The 19,194-nt window shown below is 48.7% G+C and overlaps 1 protein-coding gene across 1 annotated transcript in view; it reads right to left on the bottom strand.

Moving 5' to 3' along the window:
• Positions 1-15,730, bottom strand: part of ZSWIM6 (zinc finger SWIM-type containing 6) — a 112,518-nt gene extending 96,788 nt beyond the window's left edge. Inside the window, exon 1 of the mRNA XM_077285943.1 lies at positions 15,134-15,730. Within this exon, the coding sequence (XP_077142058.1) occupies positions 15,134-15,668 (535 nt within the window). The 5' untranslated portion in view covers positions 15,669-15,730. The remainder of the gene's footprint in view (positions 1-15,133) is intronic.
• Positions 15,731-19,194: the final 3,464 nt, after the last annotated feature.

Here is a 19,194-nt window from a genome sequence, read left to right as displayed (position 1 = left end):
CTCGGGGTTTGAAGCCATGGTACTCCCAGCCGGAGATTTTTGGAGAGAGTCCACCACACCAGAGACCTCTTGATCTGAAAAGAGAGATTCAGTCTTTGATTTAAAGAATTTTGCCTTCTGTTCCAGCTCCTCAGCACTCCCTGCTGAAGCTGCCGGGAATGAAACTGGCTCCATCTCACGCAAGGGATGCAGGCCGTCATTAATCCCAGGATTATCATCCCGTCTCTGATCGTATTTCGGCCTCGGGAGAAATGATGGACCTTTTTTACTATTCCCTTTAGCCTGTCTTCCGGAAGGTAGGACATCCTTGTTTCTGAGTCGAGCATGACTCCTAGGAATTTTATTCTGGATTTCGGTATTAAATCTGACTTCTTCCAATTTATGATCCAACCGAGCCTCTCTAGAGTGGAGATGAGGAACTGACAGTTGATTCTGAGCTGGTTTACTGACTCTGCTGCTACCAAAAAGTCGTCCAGATAAGGGATTACCATCAAATCCTGATTTCTCAGATATGCGACTACTTCTACCATAAGTTTCGTAAAAACCCTGGGAGCCGACGCCAGGCCGAAGGGGAGATAACGAAATTGAAAGTGATAGATCTTCCCCTCCATGTTTACCGCGAACCTCAGGAATTTTTGATGGTTTAAGTAAATGGGAACATGGTAATATGCACTCTTTAGGTCTAGAGTGCACATCACCATACCCCTTCCCAACAGAGGAATGGTAGACCGAATTGACTCCATTTTGAATCTTTTGTATACCACCCAGTTGTTTAGGTGCTTCAGATTTATTATCGTTCTTGACTCTCCCGATGGTTTTGTTATCGAGAAGAGATTCGAGTAATAACCTCTGTACTCTTCTTGAGAGGGGACCGGAACAATTGCCGCCATTTTTAAGAGGTCCTGTATATCCGACCACATGGGGGATGACGATTTTAGATGTGTGCTGGACACTAGAAATCTTTCGGGTGGAAGGGAGGAAAATTCGATTTTGTACCCCTGGGACACCACCTGTAACACCCAAGGACTCGTTATTTCCCTCCAACCTTCTAGGAATCTGGCTAGACGACCCCCTACTCTGATGGCGTCATTTTCTATGGTAGCTAGACCTCTGACCTGAGTAACTCGAGTCTTTGGTTTTGGGTCTACTGTCTCCCCCTTTCTGGTAGCTCCATCTACCTTGCTTCCCTTTACCCCTGTAATCCTGTTTCTGATTATAGCGGGGTCTCCGAAAGGGCTGGAATTTTTTAGGCTTTTCTTCGGGGAACCCCTTTTTTACATCTGAGGCTTTCTCTAAGATATCGTCGAGGACCGGTCCGAAGACCCTGCCCCCAGAGAAGGGTATGGAACATAATTTATTTTTGGAGTGCATATCACCCGACCAGCTTTTGAGCCAAATAGCTCTTCGGGCCGCATTAGAGAGAGATTGACCTCTAGCCGCAAATCTAACCGTTTCCGCGGATGCGTCTGCCAAAAAAGCGGTTGCCAATTTTAACAGAGGCAGATTTTTTAGGATAGTATCTCTAGGAGTTTTGGCTATTAATTGATCCTGAAGATCATTTAGCCACAGGTCCATGGAGCGAGCTACTGATGTTGCTGCGATATTAGCTCCGATAACCGCCGAAGAACTCTCCCAGGCCCGTTTCAAAAGTCCATCTGCCTTTCTGTCCATGGGCTCTTTTAAATTGGAAGAGTCCTCAAAGGGGATTGAGGTTCTTTTAGACACTTTAGCCAATGGAATGTCTATTTTAGGAATATCGACCCATTCCTTAACTTCCTCCGGGTCAAACGGCAGGCGGAGACGGAAATCTTTAGGGATAGTCAATCTCTTCTCCGCCTCTTCCCATTCCTCCAGAATCATGGCTCTGATATGGGAATTTACTGGAAACACCTTCGCAGTCTGTGAGCGCAGGCCACCAAACATTTCATCTTGAACCGAACAAGATGGTTGTGGATCCTCTATCTGCATAGTATGCCGCACAGCCTCCAACAGTTCTCCTGTGTCTGCTGCTGAGAATAAGTATTTTCTCCCTCTCTCTGGAGGGTCTCTGCTCTCCTCTTCCTCCTCTATATCCGATACAACAGATAACGAGTCTTCCGAGGAGTAATCAACCCTCTGCCTTTTGCTCGGTCTCTCAGAAGGTGAGGCTTGAGGTAGTACCAGACCTGATACAGAAGCCTGGACCTCCTCTCTTATCATGGCTCTCATATTTGACATAAGAGAAGCCTGCTCCTCTCCTATGATTTTGCAGGTGCATGCTTCACATAGGGGTTTCTGCCAGGTATCTTTCAGCTTGGCTGCACAAATAGGACATTTCCTGCTTTTGCCCAGCTTCTTTAACGATTTTTCTGGTAATGAGGCCGCCTATAGAAAAATAACAAACTCTAGCAAATGCTCCGGGTTTTTTTTTTTTTTTTAGTATCCATAATACCGGCCCTGCTCTACTTACTGGCGCTGTGGACTCCTGCCCTTCTCTAGCTGCGTCCTCCATGATGCACCGGAGAACGCTTACTGCACATACCTTATATTTCTGTTCATCTGTTCATCTGTACCGCGCTCCTGCGCTCACTACCGCTTCCTGTTTCGGAGACGCCGCCCGCCCCCCTCAGCCGCAAACCGGAAGTGACGCGCGGCCGGAAAGAGGATGGTGTAGCGAGAATTTCCTTCCCCCATGCCGGCCGCATGGAGACGCCGACATCTGCAGAGGCTACCGGCAGGATCGCATACACCAGGGGGCGTGACGGAAGGATCGAGAGCCCCCGGCAGGGGGAAGCGATCCTCATACCAGGAGCAGCGCTACACTGGTAGGCAGAGGGACCCTCGGGCGGGTGTCAGCCAGCGGGTGCCTCATGGAGGGAAGGGTGAGGCAAAGCCCCCCCGATCCACATCCCCCCGCACAGAACAGTAGCTTCCTCTCGCCGTTCCTATCCATAATGGGACAGGAAAAACACTGAAGGGTGGTAGGGGGAGGGTCCTTTTAACCTCTCGTGTTTCCTGTCCCATCATGGATAAGAAGGACGTCCTCCAGTGTGCTGTCAGGTGGTGACCTGGAAATGTTTTTTTAGACCCAGCAAGACAGATCAGAATTTCTTGGAGGCTCATCCTCATGCACATATGGAAGGAAGAAGGTCCAACCACATTTCGGGGTCATACAAGACCCACCACATTTACATTACAATGGGATATAATAAATTCACAGTACATTGGGGGATATTGGGAGAAAAATGTGATAGTCGTTCTGGATCCTCCAGGGCCCAGAATTAATTCTACTTTAGAAATCAGGAATGAAGCACAAAGAAGAGCTTTGATTATGATTTTGTTTACTCTGCGATCTTCTTGAATTATTAACAAACACATTATGCAGCACTGTTCTCCTCGGATCTCACAAAAAGCCCACTGTTATATACCACTTGGCAGGAATTCATTCAGGCAATGGGTGCTGCTACTTTAAGGCTTAAAAAGCTCTAAAAGCCACCATTCATCAAATAAATCTTTCACATCCCCGCAGCCAATGAATGTTTCCTGGATCGTACAGACATGCCATGTGCCAAGTGCCGGGGAGCTTGAGGTGACCTCTTAAAGGAGAACATTCTCAACAAGATTGCAGAAAACAAGGCCTTTCACAAGCCGCAGGATGCTAATCTTAATCTGATATAACTCGAGGTGCAGTAAAAATATAAAACATACAAGTATTAACTTCAAAAAGCAATTAACACTAGAGCGCAAGTCCGTGCCACCCTCCTCGGTGCCAACTGCAATTCAGCATATCACTGAACCCTGCCCCATTGGCAACAGGTACAATCAGCCCAACTAAGTAGTGTAAACGTCCAAACTGCAGATGTGTGTGGGATCACTGTTCACACTGAGGCCAAATTTATGGCATTTTATAGTCGGACTTCAATGGAAATATTTTACTAGAAAATAGGCACAATTACGAGAAACCACTACTAATCAACATGGTGCATCTTTGGCTCTCCTAAGGACAGAACATGTTCCCATATGGAACAGCTTGAGTCACTCGACATTAGGCAGCCATATTGTGGGTTGGCCAGACAAATACGGCAAGTTCAGCTGACTTATCTAATGTTTGGGAGGGAATGGGGCTCACCCCAAACAAATGTTGGGGAAGAGAAGACCATCGCCAGTGAAATCTTCAATGGCCAATCCTTCAAACTGCAGGTGCTTCTCAAAACCCAGGAGCAATCATGCAGGAAGACGGGGAGGTCTGTATGATAATTCACCAAAGTATGCTTGTATAAAAAACAAGTAGTCAGTAATTAGTTACCAACTGGTGGTAGTTTAATAGCCCGTTTATACAAGCAGACAAAGGTTAATGTAGATTGTATAGTGAGCGTAGGCCGATCCTGTTTTGACACTCCAGGTCCTGTTTACACAGAATGATGTGCTGCTGATAAGGATTTGTGTGCAGCACAAAAGATCATTTCACCCCACGAACAAGAGTTTTGCTCTTTAGTCTGAGACGGCCTGTAAAATGTCTGAAACGAGTGCTCCTGTAAACACTTGCTTACAAGTCTGTGTAAATGCACACTTTTAGCCACACTATTTGGCTGTCTAAAAATTATCCAGTTTGGAGTATGTCCCAATTGATGCAGGTGAATGGGGACTTTAGAAGGAAATATGTGGTAAAAAGGCTTTTGAAAACTGCTTGTTTTATTTTCTAAAGCAGTTACCTTATCAAATGGAAGAAATTCAGAGGATTTTTTCTACAGATTCTGCAACAACAACACAAAAAAAGAAATCCCTACACTGCTTACATGAAGTGATCTGTCACTAGATGCACTGGACCACAGTCTTTATGGCTGCACGCAGGGGCTGTGCGGATACCTAGACGCCATGAAGACATGGCATCTGCTAAGTATTTATTTCCCAATTCCTAACCACAGAGGGGGAAAGAGCCCGAACTGTTGCAACACACAACATATCTTACCACACAGGATATGGTGCTTTGAGGAAGTCAGGAGTCACATGGGAACCTGCTTCCCTCAGATAATGAGATGTGAGGCACAGGAGCACAAGAGGAAGGGTTATGTTGACAGACACAAAAGGGCATGAAGGGATCCTTGTGCAATTTCTTCACTTCTCATGGCTTCTGTTTTACCAGTGCAGAAAGACAGCAGGAGGACAATGAATGCTTCTGAAAAAAAAAATAATATATAGCTACAGGAATCTGCTCTGCCACAGGCATATGAAGCACAGGGACATTTATACAAGTTGGAAACAAATTCACAAAAAGCTCCAACATAGGACATTTAGCTAAAACTAGAGCTATGCGAGAGTGGAGGAACCACAGCACATTTAGAAGATGGCCACTAAAGTGGGAGCAGAGTTGACTACAACTTTATCCTTACTTTCGATAAAATTGTGCCAAATGTTTACAGCCTCCAAGTAGTCACACTGCTGAAGAAAAGTCACACATTGTAGACAGTCCGGCAGCCCCTTTACCGAGTCCCCCAAATAAAGGGATGTACATGCGCTTTCAAAGCATAGTGGAGATAGTGGCTGCCAAACAGTTGGTGGTGGCATAATGCCTGGATAACCAAAGGGTCAGGCATCAAAATAAACCCGAACTGCTTGCCCTTTATTCAAGAGCTGCTGCCAGAATCTCATCTCCCCACCGAACACAGGGATTAGGAGGTTTGGTTCTAACTACCCAATCCTTATGGCCCAGGCATGAGTTGTTGGGGATGGTTGGGATGCTCCTGAAATGGGAAAATTCGGCACTACTTGTGTATGGTGACTAATTCATAGAGATATGACATCTGTCAATTGTCAGAACTGACAGCCATCTTTGTAAAGCTATGGACTACCACTATAGTCTGCCTCTCCCACCATTACAATGACTGGTTAGATCACATTTAAGTAAAGGAGAAGAAAAAAAAAAAAAAACCTCCGCCCACAAAACTTGACAAGTAATTACACAAACTGCTTTATTGAAAGTTTTAGTCAGCTTATTACTTCATAAGATAACATCTCACAGGCATCTGATAAGGGGGCGTCAGAAGGACAAGCCCAGAAACTAAGCATCTAACAGGCTTCACAGGTTCAGGGTTACAAAACAGACATGGGTGAACACGCATGACAGAAAACTTCCAGAATAAATTGGGATATCGCTGCACGTATGACAAATATTCCACAATAAATATGGCTGCTTTCTTTCATTCACCGTTCTGCCAAGTTATGCTAAAATTCCATCATTAAACGCTGAACTGGGAGCGATATCCGAGACAGAAGGCCTCATTAATTACATTGATTAGGCTTATAACAGACCGCACGTTGTGTAACCCATAGCAATCACTGCCATCACAGCTCTGGTTGCTAGGGGCGATACATTATGGCGCAGGTTTCCCGCTCAGTACGCATGTACAGAAAACACTGATGTTGGTATATATTTGGGATTATCCATACATGTGTTAGCATCTATTACCAGCAGAGAGTGAACGCCGCATGTTTCCTACACAAAGGGCAACACACAAAACACCCACTGTAACCAGTACTGAAATGAGGCGTCTGCACACGTGCGACCCAAATTAATGCTGAGAATAATAGCGACAGGCGACATTGTAATTTACATGTGAAACTGGCGGTTGAGGCGGCAATGACAACATACGGCCCAGAGTCATAAAGGCACGACAAGTCACAATGCATGACCTTTTTAACAGCCTTGAAAATAACCGAGTATTTATGATAAAGGGGAAAAAAAAAAAAAAGCTACAGTAAGTGCAATAGTAAAAGCAGTACCACAGAATGCATAAAGCAGGGCTATAATGGAGCCAGTAATGCAGCCATTAATCAGCAGGCCTTGGACTCCTGCACAGCTAGTGGAATGCATTGCTCTCCCGTGTACACCAGGACCTCAAGGTTGTAGATAACACCATATTTTTGGGACTATAGCGCATTACAGCAAATGAGAAGGTGGAGGGGTGGGGGGACATTTTGTTTTTGCTAAAGGTCATTGGAAGTGCACTTGAAAAGCCTGGGAAATGTAACTGAATGGAGAGAACTAAGACGCAGGCAAGTTTGTCAACATTTCGACAAGTCTTACTGAGCATGTTCCAAAGTAAATGGGGACAGTTGCCGCAACAGCCATGACGGTGCATGGAAGGCCCACCTGACAAGACAATTGTTTAACTACCGTATTTTCCGGCGTATAAGACGACTGGGCGTATAAGACGACCCCCCAACTTTACCAGTTAAAATATAAAATCTTCTTAAAAGTCGGGGGTCTTCTTATACACCCTATGTCGTCTTATAGGGCCGGTGAATATGTGCCTTTTTGGGGGGGGGGGGGTGGGAGTGATCCTGATGCCGAGGGGGCGTCTCACAGGAAAGTGAGTATCCCCCATTACCTTATCATAGCGGTGCAGCGTGGGGGTCTCAGTGCTGGGAGTGGCGGCGGCGGCGGCTGCTGTGCTCTGGTGCGGCGGCTGCTGTGCTCTGGTGCGGCGGCTCCTCTTCTGTGTGGGGCCTCTGTGCTGTGCGGTGGCGGTGGCGGCGGCATATCTTTATCCAGTTGGGGCTCCTCCGGCATCTCCTTAGCCCTGGAGGCCCCGCCGCAACTCCATCGGTGCAATGCAGCGGCCATTTTCCCGGAGGCAGCTCAATAGGTGCGATGCGGTGGCCTCCGGGAAAATGGCCGCTGCTCAGATTCAGATCTCGTCCCGAAATCTCGGGACACGAGATCTGAATCTGAGCAGCGGCCATTTTCCCGGAGGCCACCACATTGCACCGATGGAGTTGCGGCGGGGCCTCCAGGGCTAAGGAGATGCCGGAGGAGCCCCAACTGGATAAAGATACGCCGCTGCCGCCGCCACCTCACAGCACAGAGGCCCCACACAGAAGAGGAGCCGCCGCACCAGAACACAGCAGCTGCCGCCGCTCCCAGCACTGACACCCCCACGCTGCACCGCTAGGATAAGGTAATGGGGATTACTCACTTTCCTGTGAGACGCCCCCTCGTCATCAGGATCACTCCCCCTCCCCACCCACCATATACACCGGCGTACACGACGATTCCCGGCGTATAAGACGACCCCCGACTTTTAAGAAGATTTTCGGGGGTTAAAAAGTCGTCTTATACGCCGGAAAATACGGTACTTTTCTGAGCATATGATGAGTGTGATGTCCAAGCCTCAGACCTCTGTACCAGGTACATGTTCTGTCCGTTAGATTATGCTCCACGGTTTATGGAAAACATCTGTCAAATCAAATATTGCATTGTTGGTGTCCTATTACTGTCAGTTCTTTACTGGTTGGTAAAAAAAAAAAAAAAAAAAAAACATTTCAAGTTTTATTTTAGTGCAGAGGGGAAAAAAAAAAAATCACACTGATGTAGAAACAGATGCAGACATTGTTTAAAATCCGATCCAGTACTTTGCTGAAAAACAAAGCTGAATCCTTAGTGATCGCTGGAAGGCAGATCTCATTTGCGGGAGGGTTTATTAGTTTTCTTAGCTCATTTGTTTTTTTTTGTCTTGTGGTGTTCGTTTTCTGCAATTTTTAAGCGTTTAATGCAGAAGTGGAAACTTAAACTGAGTGCACCAAATCAAAAATGGTCTTATTTTTTGCAATTATCGCATTTTAGGAACTTTGTGCAAAAAGAGGCACATTTTGCAAAATGGTACAATGTCCAAGCCAGGGGGTGGGAAAAAAAGTCACTCTGCACATGGAAACAAAAACAAAAACCAACTAAAAAAGGCCCAACGACTGCAGAGACAGATGAAGAAAAAAAAAAAAATTAAAATTTACAATCACGACTATGGCTTAGGGCAAGTGAGGAAAAATAACTACGGTACTTCTCTCCCTCTGACAGAATTCACCTGCAGACCCACATCCAACACTTTATTTGGATATGATCAGATGCTTTGCAATTTGGAAAAAAAGTAAATATTTCCCTTTTAATTTTGTATGTGTTTCCGTACAAGGTCAAGTCTCAGACTTAAAATACCTGTTGACCCTTTCAAGAGAAGTTCCTGGATAGAAAAACCGGCCTGAGGGCGACTAATGTGCCTCGCCCCCACCCTGTATCAGTCAGCAGTTATTATCAGATGGTCTGTCAGGACGATCAGAGGGTCACAACAGGACCAGGTGGGCTTACACCAAGCCGGGAGGCAGCAAAGACAAGTTTAGGTGCTCACAAATTAACGGGTCAAATAATAGGGTTCACATTCGCACACTCAAGAGGCAACTGCAAGCTGTTTAGACTATGATCAGACTTGTATGTTTGCAGATGTACGAGTTTGACATATGTCCAAAGAAAAAAAAAAAAAGTGTAAAATATATTATGTTTTTTTCCAGTTTTAAAATGGTACAGACAGGAGAATGTATAATTTAATGAGGTCTGACCATTTTTGCGTACGAGCAACAAAGATTCAGATCATATTTTCATCAGGTTGTTCAATATCAGTATTTACCATAGGTGGTTTATTACTTTCATATATGGGGGAGGAGAGCGAGAAGAAAAAAAAAAATTCTATCAAACAGGCCATGAAAAACACAGCAAATTGAAAAAGAAATGCAGTGTGTGAATAAGTCCTATGGAGTACATGATTAGAGCTAGCAAGCATCAGGACTTCCAACTATCAGTTAAGGACCATCTTAAGAGATTTTCCCTAAACATTTACACCCCCACCCCGACAACCCCCGTTATTAGTCGGCATCCTATACTTTTACTGATTCAAATGGCAGCGATATTTGCTTCCAGATCTTTATCGTTGGCAGTTCGAACTGTATTTTTTAATCATTCCATCCATTCTGAAGTGGAAGTCTGTTAGTAAGCAGAGTACACAATGCAAAGAGCTGCAGTGTAAAGCATAGGGAGAAAGAACATTATAGACCTCTCATGAGACCAGAGATGGATTTCTGAGGTCTAAAGATTTCCAGAGATTGATCAGAGCAGGAAAGTCACCGACACTGAAGAAACGGTCAGGCAATCATTCTACTTGTGCGACCATTATCGGCTATGAAAGAAGCATAAAAGTTAGCTGCATGCATTTTATTAGGGCCATGTAAGGTTCTGGGCTGCACCCTATGAATATAACAATTTTTCAATAAAATTCGTTTATGTGCACCTGGGTTTCTAAATGCCCCAGAGTCCTATTTCCATGCCAGTACCGACAGTGAGCCAACAGATTCCTGTCTTCTCTATTCCAACAGCTGGGTGTTGCCCGCCGTGCCAATGATTTAACCAACAGCCCTTCCCAAATTCACATGATTTTCCACACAGAGCAGGCAATGGAAACAGCAGGCAGACATGTTTGTTTACGTGACGCAGGCAGATACCCACAGCATGTACACATCCGCCACACAATCCACTTTATTCACCAGGACATCATGAGAGCGTTCGATATAAACACCATATTACGCACCAGCACGTACAAATGATGTCATGCAAGCGAGGGAAGACCTAGGACACAAACCACCGGACCCCGACGCCCATCACTGCAGTTACACTCAGACCATTACCAGATACAGGGGCAGTCTCTCGTATTACTAAACGATTGATGGCAAAGGAAATTTGCTTAGAGCGCAGGCGGGCACCTGCCGCCACCCAACAGGCAAGCAAATCACAGCCAGGCATGCACCCACTGCATAAAGAGCAGCCATAAATCACAGTGCCGCAAAACGCTCATAAACAGCAGATGTATCCCGACAAGGAAGAGACTGGTCATCTGGTGCTACATCCCAAGGACAAGTCGCCCCAAATCAGCCGCCCAGGACATTGAGCTGCACTGACATTACCATTCTCCCATTCTGTCTAAAACGATAACAGGTACAGAGACCTGTGTGTGCGAATATTTACCACCCCACCATGTGTCTATACCCACAGCACAGATAACCAGGTCTAATCCGCCCTCTAAGCAAACTGGTCTCCTGCCTACAAATAAAACCGGTTTAAGAGAAGGTCGAAGACATCGATTTTATCTCCACTCACATAAACATGACACAGGAATCTATACTATGTCTGGGTTTGTCCTTGGTTATAATGGGTGAGATCGTAGCAGACGCCATCTTGACTTGTGCAGTGCAAAATAGCAAAGGGGACAAAAAAAAAAAAAAAAAAACACATAAGTCTGAACCGAGACCTTATAGTTCCAGGGAAACCCATAAACTACATCCACATGACATCAGCACAGCTATATCAGTATTTATTTTACTCACTAAGGCCACGTTCACACGTTCAGTATTTCATCAGAATTTTACCTCAGTATGTGTAAGCCAAAGCCAGGAGTGGGTGATAAAAAACAGAAGTGGTGACGGGTTTCTATTAGACTTTTCCTCTAATTGTTGCCCTCCTGATTTACCTATATATTCTAGTAAAGGTTTAAAAATGTCATAGAAAAGTAATGAAGCACATATACTGATGTATAATACTGCACGTGTGAATGTGGCCTTACACAGTGCCATCTTTCCACAGGGCTCACAATCCAGATTGTCCATCAGGAAGTCTTTGGATTGTGGGAGGAATCCAAAGATAACATACAAACTCCTTACAAACTGCAGGAGCCCAGCGCTGCAGCACTACAGTGCTAACCACTGAGCCACCATGATGCTCACATCTATAGCTGTCTATGAGTGAAAAATATATTAAAAAGGCTATATCCAGTTACACAAGACAGTGAAAACGAACGCCGGACATTGCTGTTTACATGCGGAAATACCAATATGGACAAATGTCGTGCCCATGTCCGGAGATCTGTTGCATTTGTGCAGTGTTATTAGGCCTAATCTATCTGAAACTGGGCCCTAGTGTGAAACATGTCAGAACGCCCTGATCATGGGAGCACAGGCCCACTCCCTATCTGCCTGTAGGAGGGGGAAGAAAAAAAAAAAAAAAATATGAAGCTTCTCATTTCCAGAAAGGGCCTTCTCAGAGCCTGGCCTGCATGCCTGTCTCCAGTAGATTGCATCGTTTTCTTATTTATTGCCCCTTGGCTTTATTTTTACAATGAATTCCTAGCTTAAAAAGCAATCAGCCAAAACTCCCTCCCTGCGAGCTGGGCTGTCATCCCCCACCGCCTGCGTGCAGAGTCAAGCACAGACAAAAACTCCTCGTCAATGCCAACTAAAGAGGTGGGTTCCTCGCAGAAACCACAAGTGTACCTCACGACTACAAGAATGTGCCAGGAGAAAAGTGTAAGAAAATGATGCGCAACTAAAGACAGAAGGCGGCGGCCCTCTAGGTGGTGGAGGGGATCACGAACAGTACGGCCTTGGCCCAAAGATCTAAACTGGCATCAGACATTAGAAATCTAATGCAGAGTAATCAACCTCCACTAGCTACGAGGGGCAGTGTCGCCACCGCTTTACATGGCAGGAATGATCCAGCGATTCCCATAGGGTCCATTTTCTCAGCCTTACAGAAACAGAGCACTGTCGCTTTAAATATGCCGCCTGCCCAGCTTTGTCAAGTCTCCTCAATTTAACGAGCCCTGAAAGCACTAGAAGAGCCGCCTTTGTTTGGTTTCCTTTCGAGGGGGTGACGGAAAACTGAAAAGACACAAACATGAAAATGAGAACAAACTAGAAGACGCCTGACGGCTATTTGAGATGTGAGGCCGCCGTACGTGACGCGGACCCTCCACTCCCAGCACACAGACTTCTGTATTGTTCCCTGCAGATCGGCATTATACTCTAATTATCTGGATATATCGCCACATGCCATGCAGAAACGACCAGCGCCCCTAATACTGGCAGGTCTGGGCAGTGACCGATCACATGCCCGGACTGGTGGCCAGAGATGCCAGTGCCAAGAAGATGGTATGGGCTGGAACAATACAAATACAATGATAGAAAGAGGTGGCGGAGGAGGGGGACATGAAAGGTGGGCATGGTTTTCACTCCGCTCCCTTGTCCTGACAAGAAACAGCTCCATTCTCAGCTTGGCTGGCACAATGCAGCATGGCCCAGGGGTGTGTGATCAGCCCTCGCCACCCCCCCCCCCCCGGGCACACCATCCTACCATGCAGCACAGCCCACCGGGAGGTGTGACCTCTCCTTTCTCCCAGACACCCAAATCTTAAGAAACCTCCAAGCAATTAGTCAGGAACAGTCCAGAGACAAGAGGAAGACAACCTTGATTTAAAGGGGCCGCTAATCCGACATACAGAGTTCAGCTGATGCCAATCACACACAGAAAGGTGCTGTCAGTCAGATGGAGCAGCGATCAAGAACAGACTTCATGGACTGTCAAATCCCAATGCATCAAATGGCTGATAACAGGGAACAATAGACCATAGAGCAAACAGACAATGGGTTTAGCATCTCTAAACCAAGACATAAAAAAACCTCACAATGAGGAGGACTCATGTCACACACACGAGATGTGAGCCGCCATTCCCAGTGTGATCGGATAGTCACATCTCCCCCCCGACGGCCTTTGTTTACTTGTCCTACATCATGTCACATGCATTCACGTGACAGCTGCAGCCAATCACAGAGCTCAGTGCCAGTGCTTGCCTGTACAGCACAGGACCATTGAGGCCAGTGACTAACTGCAGCGGTCACATGGATGTACAAGACATAGAACCAGTTAACAAAGACTGTCAGGGAGCACTGGGGTCTAACGGGGTAGCTACATTTACTGTTTTCAGCCTCGTGCCTGCTGTTAGGGCGCAGGTAGCAGGCATAAGACCTATGTGAATGCCAAGAGGAGACTAGATAGATATATTACAGGCTATGCCCAGGATTGACCCGTATGCCAGATACACGCAGGCTGCACCAAGCAGTGAGATACACCAGCCCATACAATATACAGTGGTGACATCTCCACACCAGCCCGTACCCGGCAGCGGCACACACGATCGGCCTGTACCCGGCAGTGGCACACACATTATACACAGGACCAGCCTGTACCCGGCAGTGGCACACATTATACACATACAGGACCAGCCTGTACCCGGCAGCGACACACACACGATCGGCCTGTACCCGGCAGTGGCACACACATACACACGACCAGCCTGTACCCGGCAGTGGCACACACATTATACACATACAGGACCAGCCTGTACCCGGCAGTGGCACACACATTATACACATACAGGACCAGCCTGTACCCGGCAGCGACACACACATTATACACAGGACCAGCCTGTACCCGGCAGCGACACACACACGATCGGCCTGTACCCGGCAGTGGCACACACATACACACGACCAGCCTGTACCCGGCAGTGGCACACACGATCGGCCTGTACCCGGCAGTAGCACACACGATCGGCCTGTACCCGGCAGTGGCACACACATTATACACACAGGACCAGCCTGCACCCGGCAGTGACACACATACATATTATACACAGGACCAGCCTGCACCCGGCAGCGACACATATTATACACACAGGACCAGCCTGCACCCGGCAGTGACACACACACATATTACACACAGGACCAGCCTGCACCCGGCAGCGACACACACACACACATTATACACAGGACCAGCCTGCACCCGGCAGTGACACATATTACACACAGGACCAGCCTGCACCCGGCAGCGACACACACACATATTATACACAGGACCAGCCTGTACCCGGCAGCGACACACACACATTATACACAGGACCAGCCTGCACCCGGCAGCGACACACACACATATTATACACAGGACCAGCCTGCACCCGGCAGCGACACATATTATACACACAGGACCAGCCTGCACCCGGCAGTGACACACACACATATTACACACAGGACCAGCCTGCACCCGGCAGCGACACACACACACACATTATACACAGGACCAGCCTGCACCCGGCAGCGACACACACACATATTATACACAGGACCAGCCTGTACCCGGCAGCGACACACACACATATTATACACAGGACCAGCCTGTACCCGGCAGCGACACACACACATATTATACACAGGACCAGCCTGCACCCGGCAGCGACACACACACACATTATACACAGGACCAGCCTGTACCCGGCAGTGACAGCAGAGGCCGGAGCCCACAACAAAGGCCGGTGGTCCCGCAGCCCCCGGCCGCAGAGCATTGTGCGCGGCGCCCCCTCCTCGCCGGCTTCTCCGCCGTCACATTCCTGCCTTTGTTCTCCGCGGAGGTCGGGGCTCCGGTACATGATGTGATCGCGGGGTCGGGACTCACCCACTTGCAGGACATTGTCCACGCAGCCGCCCTCCAGGAGCGCGATCCCCCGGCGGAAGGGGAGTCTGTTCTCATCGCTGCCGTCTGCTCCGCCTGTCACCGCCGCTGCCACCGCAGCTACAGCCGCTGTCGCCGCCACTGAGGCCGCCCCTGTGGACGCCGTGCCCCCCGCCACTGTGCTCGCCCCCCCGGAGGAGGCCCCGTCCTCTCCGCCGGTGTTAAAGGACGAGTACATGCAGATCTCCCTCTCGCTGCGGGGGAAGGACCAGTAGACGATGCGGCGCTGCACGGGCTCCGGGATCCTCTCGAAGCGCTCCTCCACCCTCTGGAAGGGCCACTTCTCGGCCACCTTGCGGGCCGCGATGTCTAGCAGGGACTCCGGGTTCTGTGTCTTTCCGGGGTGACCGTGAGCCGAGCTGCTTGCCCCGCATTGGGCCCCTCCACCAGCCGCCCGCTGGCCCGGCCTGCAAGCCGAGCCGAAGCCTGGTCTGCAGCAGAGCCGTTTTGCGGGAGGCTGCTGACCGCGCTCCGCCATGATCGCACCGCTTCTGAGCAGCCAGCGGAAGTGGCCGCACGTTATAAACTGGGGGAGGAAGGGCGAGTTTGGCATTCAACGCAGCGGTGCGAAAACCACGCCCATTCGGCACATTACCACGCCCAGTCTACCATAACCACGCCTTTGGAATGCCCGTAACGCCTACTTTACATGGTAAACACGCCCATTTCTCACACTTGACACACCCATCAAGAATTGAAAATAAGATTAAACTTCGTGACGTCACGGGAAATAGGCGTGTCCAAAGCATCCACCTCCCTTTAGGAAACATAAATAGAGGAGTGGAGGCTGTATGGGAATTAGAGCACGAGTGGGCGGGGTAAGGTGTGACACGGGGAGGGCTGTCCTTTGATGTTCTCCACGGCCTTTGATGTTGGACGTGACCGGGATATCGCGCCTCCTGACGGGAAAAACAGGAGGACTCTGCGGAAGAGGATGTGGGCGTGACCGTGGTGGAGCAGGCTGTGGGCGTGGCCGGCTGAACCTTGTGACCTCGGCTGGCGAGGAGCCCCGGCGGCGAAGGCGGCTGGTGACGTCACGGCCCCTTTCAAAACAAAAGAAATGTGGCAGAGTCAGGAAGTGCGAGAGAGGGAGAGACAGAGCGAGCGCTGACAGGGGGCGGGGCGAGCGGCGGACACACCCCCGGTAACCCCGTGTGTGCCGGGAGCTGTCAGCAGCCGGAGCCCGGACCGCACGTCACGTGGCGGGATACAGCTGTGCACCGGCCCGAGGAGCAGAAATCACGGGGCGTCCGTAGTAAAAGTCCGAATGTCCCCCAACAAATCATACTATAAAAATACAAATCACAGTCACGTGCCCGCCGCTCCCGGACGTCTGCAGTCACAGAGGGCACATGGAGGGGCTGCACACTACTGTGCCAGTGCTGTGGAGGCGAGGGGGGATGAGGCATAGAAGGTGCAGGGACGGCGGGGATCTGCGCGTTATCCCGGGAATTACTACACATGAGCGCCCTCCTGCTAGTGCTGTGCCCCATGGGAATAGCTGGAGGCGGTGTCTGTACGTTACCCGCCTGCAGCTATATACAGAGGTGTCTGTACGGGGGGTAATGTGCATCCAGGATATGTGTCCCCCTCCCCCTGAAGCTATATACAGAGGTGTCTGTACATTACCCGCCTAATGTGCACATTGTGCTTCCAGATATGTATCCCCTCCCCCCTGTAATGTGCACATTGTGCCTCCAGATATTTATCCCTTCTCCCTGTAATGTGCACATTGTGCCTCCAGATATGTATCCCCTCCCCCTGTAATGTGCACATTGTGCCTCCAGATATTTATCCCCTCCCCCTGTAATGTGCACATTGTGCCTCCAGATATTTATCCCCTCCCCCTGTAATGTGCACATTGTGCCTCCAGATATTTATCCCCTCCCCCTGTAATGTGCACATTGTGCCTCCAGATATTTATCCCCTCTCCCTGTAATGTGCACATTGTGCCTCCAGATATTTCTCCCCCTCCCCCTGTAATGTGCACATTGTGCCTCCAGATATTTATCCCCCTCCCCCTGTAATGTGCACATTGTGCCTCCAGATATTTATCCCCTCCCCCTGTAATGTGCACATTGTGCCTCCAGATATTTATCCCCTCCCCCTGTAATGTGCACATTGTGCCTCCAGATATTTATCCCCTCCCCCTGTAATGTGCACATTGTGCCTCCAGATATTTATCCCCCTCCCCCTATAATGTGCACATTGTGCCTCCAGATATTTATCCCCCTCCCCCTGTAATGTGCACATTGTGCCTCCAGATATTTATCCCTTCTCCCTGTAATGTGCACATTGTGCCTCCAGATATGTATCCCCTCCCCCTGTAATGTGCACATTGTGCCTCCAGATATTTATCCCCCTCCCCCTGTAATGTGCACATTGTGCCTCCAGATATGTATCCCCTCCCCCTGTAATGTGCACATTGTGCCTCCAGATATTTATCCCTTCTCCCTGTAATGTGCACATTGTGCCTCCAGATATGTATCCCCTCCCCCTGTAATGTGCACATTGTGCCTCCAGATATTTATCCCCCTCCCCCCGTAATGTGCACATTGTGCCTCCAGATATTTATCCCCTCCCTCTGTAATGTGCACATTGTGCCTCCAGATATTTATCCCCCTCCCCCTGTAATGTGCACATTGTGCCTCCAGATATTTATCCCCTCCCTCTGTAATGTGCACATTGTGCCTCCAGATATTTATCCCCCTCCCCCTATAATGTGCACATTGTGCCTCCAGATATTTATCCCCTCTCCCTGTAATGTGCACATTGTGCCTCCAGATATTTATCCCCCTCCCCCTGTAATGTGCACATTGTGCCTCCAGATATTTATCCCCTCCCTCTGTAATGTGCACATTGTGCCTCCAGATATTTATCCCCCTCCCCCTGTAATGTGCACATTGTGCCTCCAGATATTTATCCCCTCCCTCTGTAATGTGCACATTGTGCCTCCCGATATTTATCCCCTCCCCCTGTAATGTGCACATTGTGCCTCCAGATATTTATCCCCTCCCTCTGTAATGTGCACATTGTGCCTCCAGATATTTATCCCCTCCCCCTGTAATGTGCACATTGTGCCTCCAGATATTTATCCCCCTCCCCCTGTAATGTGCACATTGTGCCTCCAGATATTTATCCCCCTCCCCCTATAATGTGCACATTGTGCCTCCAGATATGTATCCCCTCCCCCTGTAATGTGCACAGTGTGCCTCCAGATATTTATCCCCCTCCCCCTGTAATGTGCACATTGTGCCTCCCGATATTTATCCCCTCCCTCTGTAATGTGCACATTGTGCCTCCAGATATTTATCCCCCTCCCCCTATAATGTGCACATTGTGCCTCCAAATATTTATCCCCCTCCCCCTGTAATGTGCACATTGTGCCTCCAGATATGTATCCCCTCCCCCTGTAATGTGCACATTGTGCCTCCAGATATTTATCCCCCTCCCCCTATAATGTGCACATTGTGCCTCCAGATATGTATCCCCTCCCCCTGTAATGTGCACATTGTGCCTCCAGATATGTATCCCCTCCCCCTGTAATGTGCACAGTGTGCCTCCAGATATTTATCCCCCTCCCCCTGTAATGTGCACATTGTGCCTCCAGATATTTATCCCCTCCCTCTGTAATGTGCACATTGTGCCTCCCGATATTTATCCCCTCCCCCTGTAATGTGCACATTGTGCCTCCAGATATTTATCCCCTCCCTCTGTAATGTGCACATTGTGCCTCCAGATATTTATCCCCTCCCCCTGTAATGTGCACATTGTGCCTCCAGATATTTATCCCCCTCCCCCTGTAATGTGCACATTGTGCCTCCAGATATTTATCCCCCTCCCCCTATAATGTGCACATTGTGCCTCCAGATATGTATCCCCTCCCCCTGTAATGTGCACAGTGTGCCTCCAGATATTTATCCCCCTCCCCCTGTAATGTGCACATTGTGCCTCCCGATATTTATCCCCTCCCTCTGTAATGTGCACATTGTGCCTCCAGATAT

Source organism: Ranitomeya variabilis, chromosome 1, assembly GCF_051348905.1.
Source record: "Ranitomeya variabilis isolate aRanVar5 chromosome 1, aRanVar5.hap1, whole genome shotgun sequence".
Lineage (NCBI taxonomy): Eukaryota > Metazoa > Chordata > Amphibia > Anura > Dendrobatidae > Ranitomeya > Ranitomeya variabilis.
Note: the sequence above shows the minus strand (reverse complement) of the source record. Positions and strands in the feature narration are given on the sequence as shown.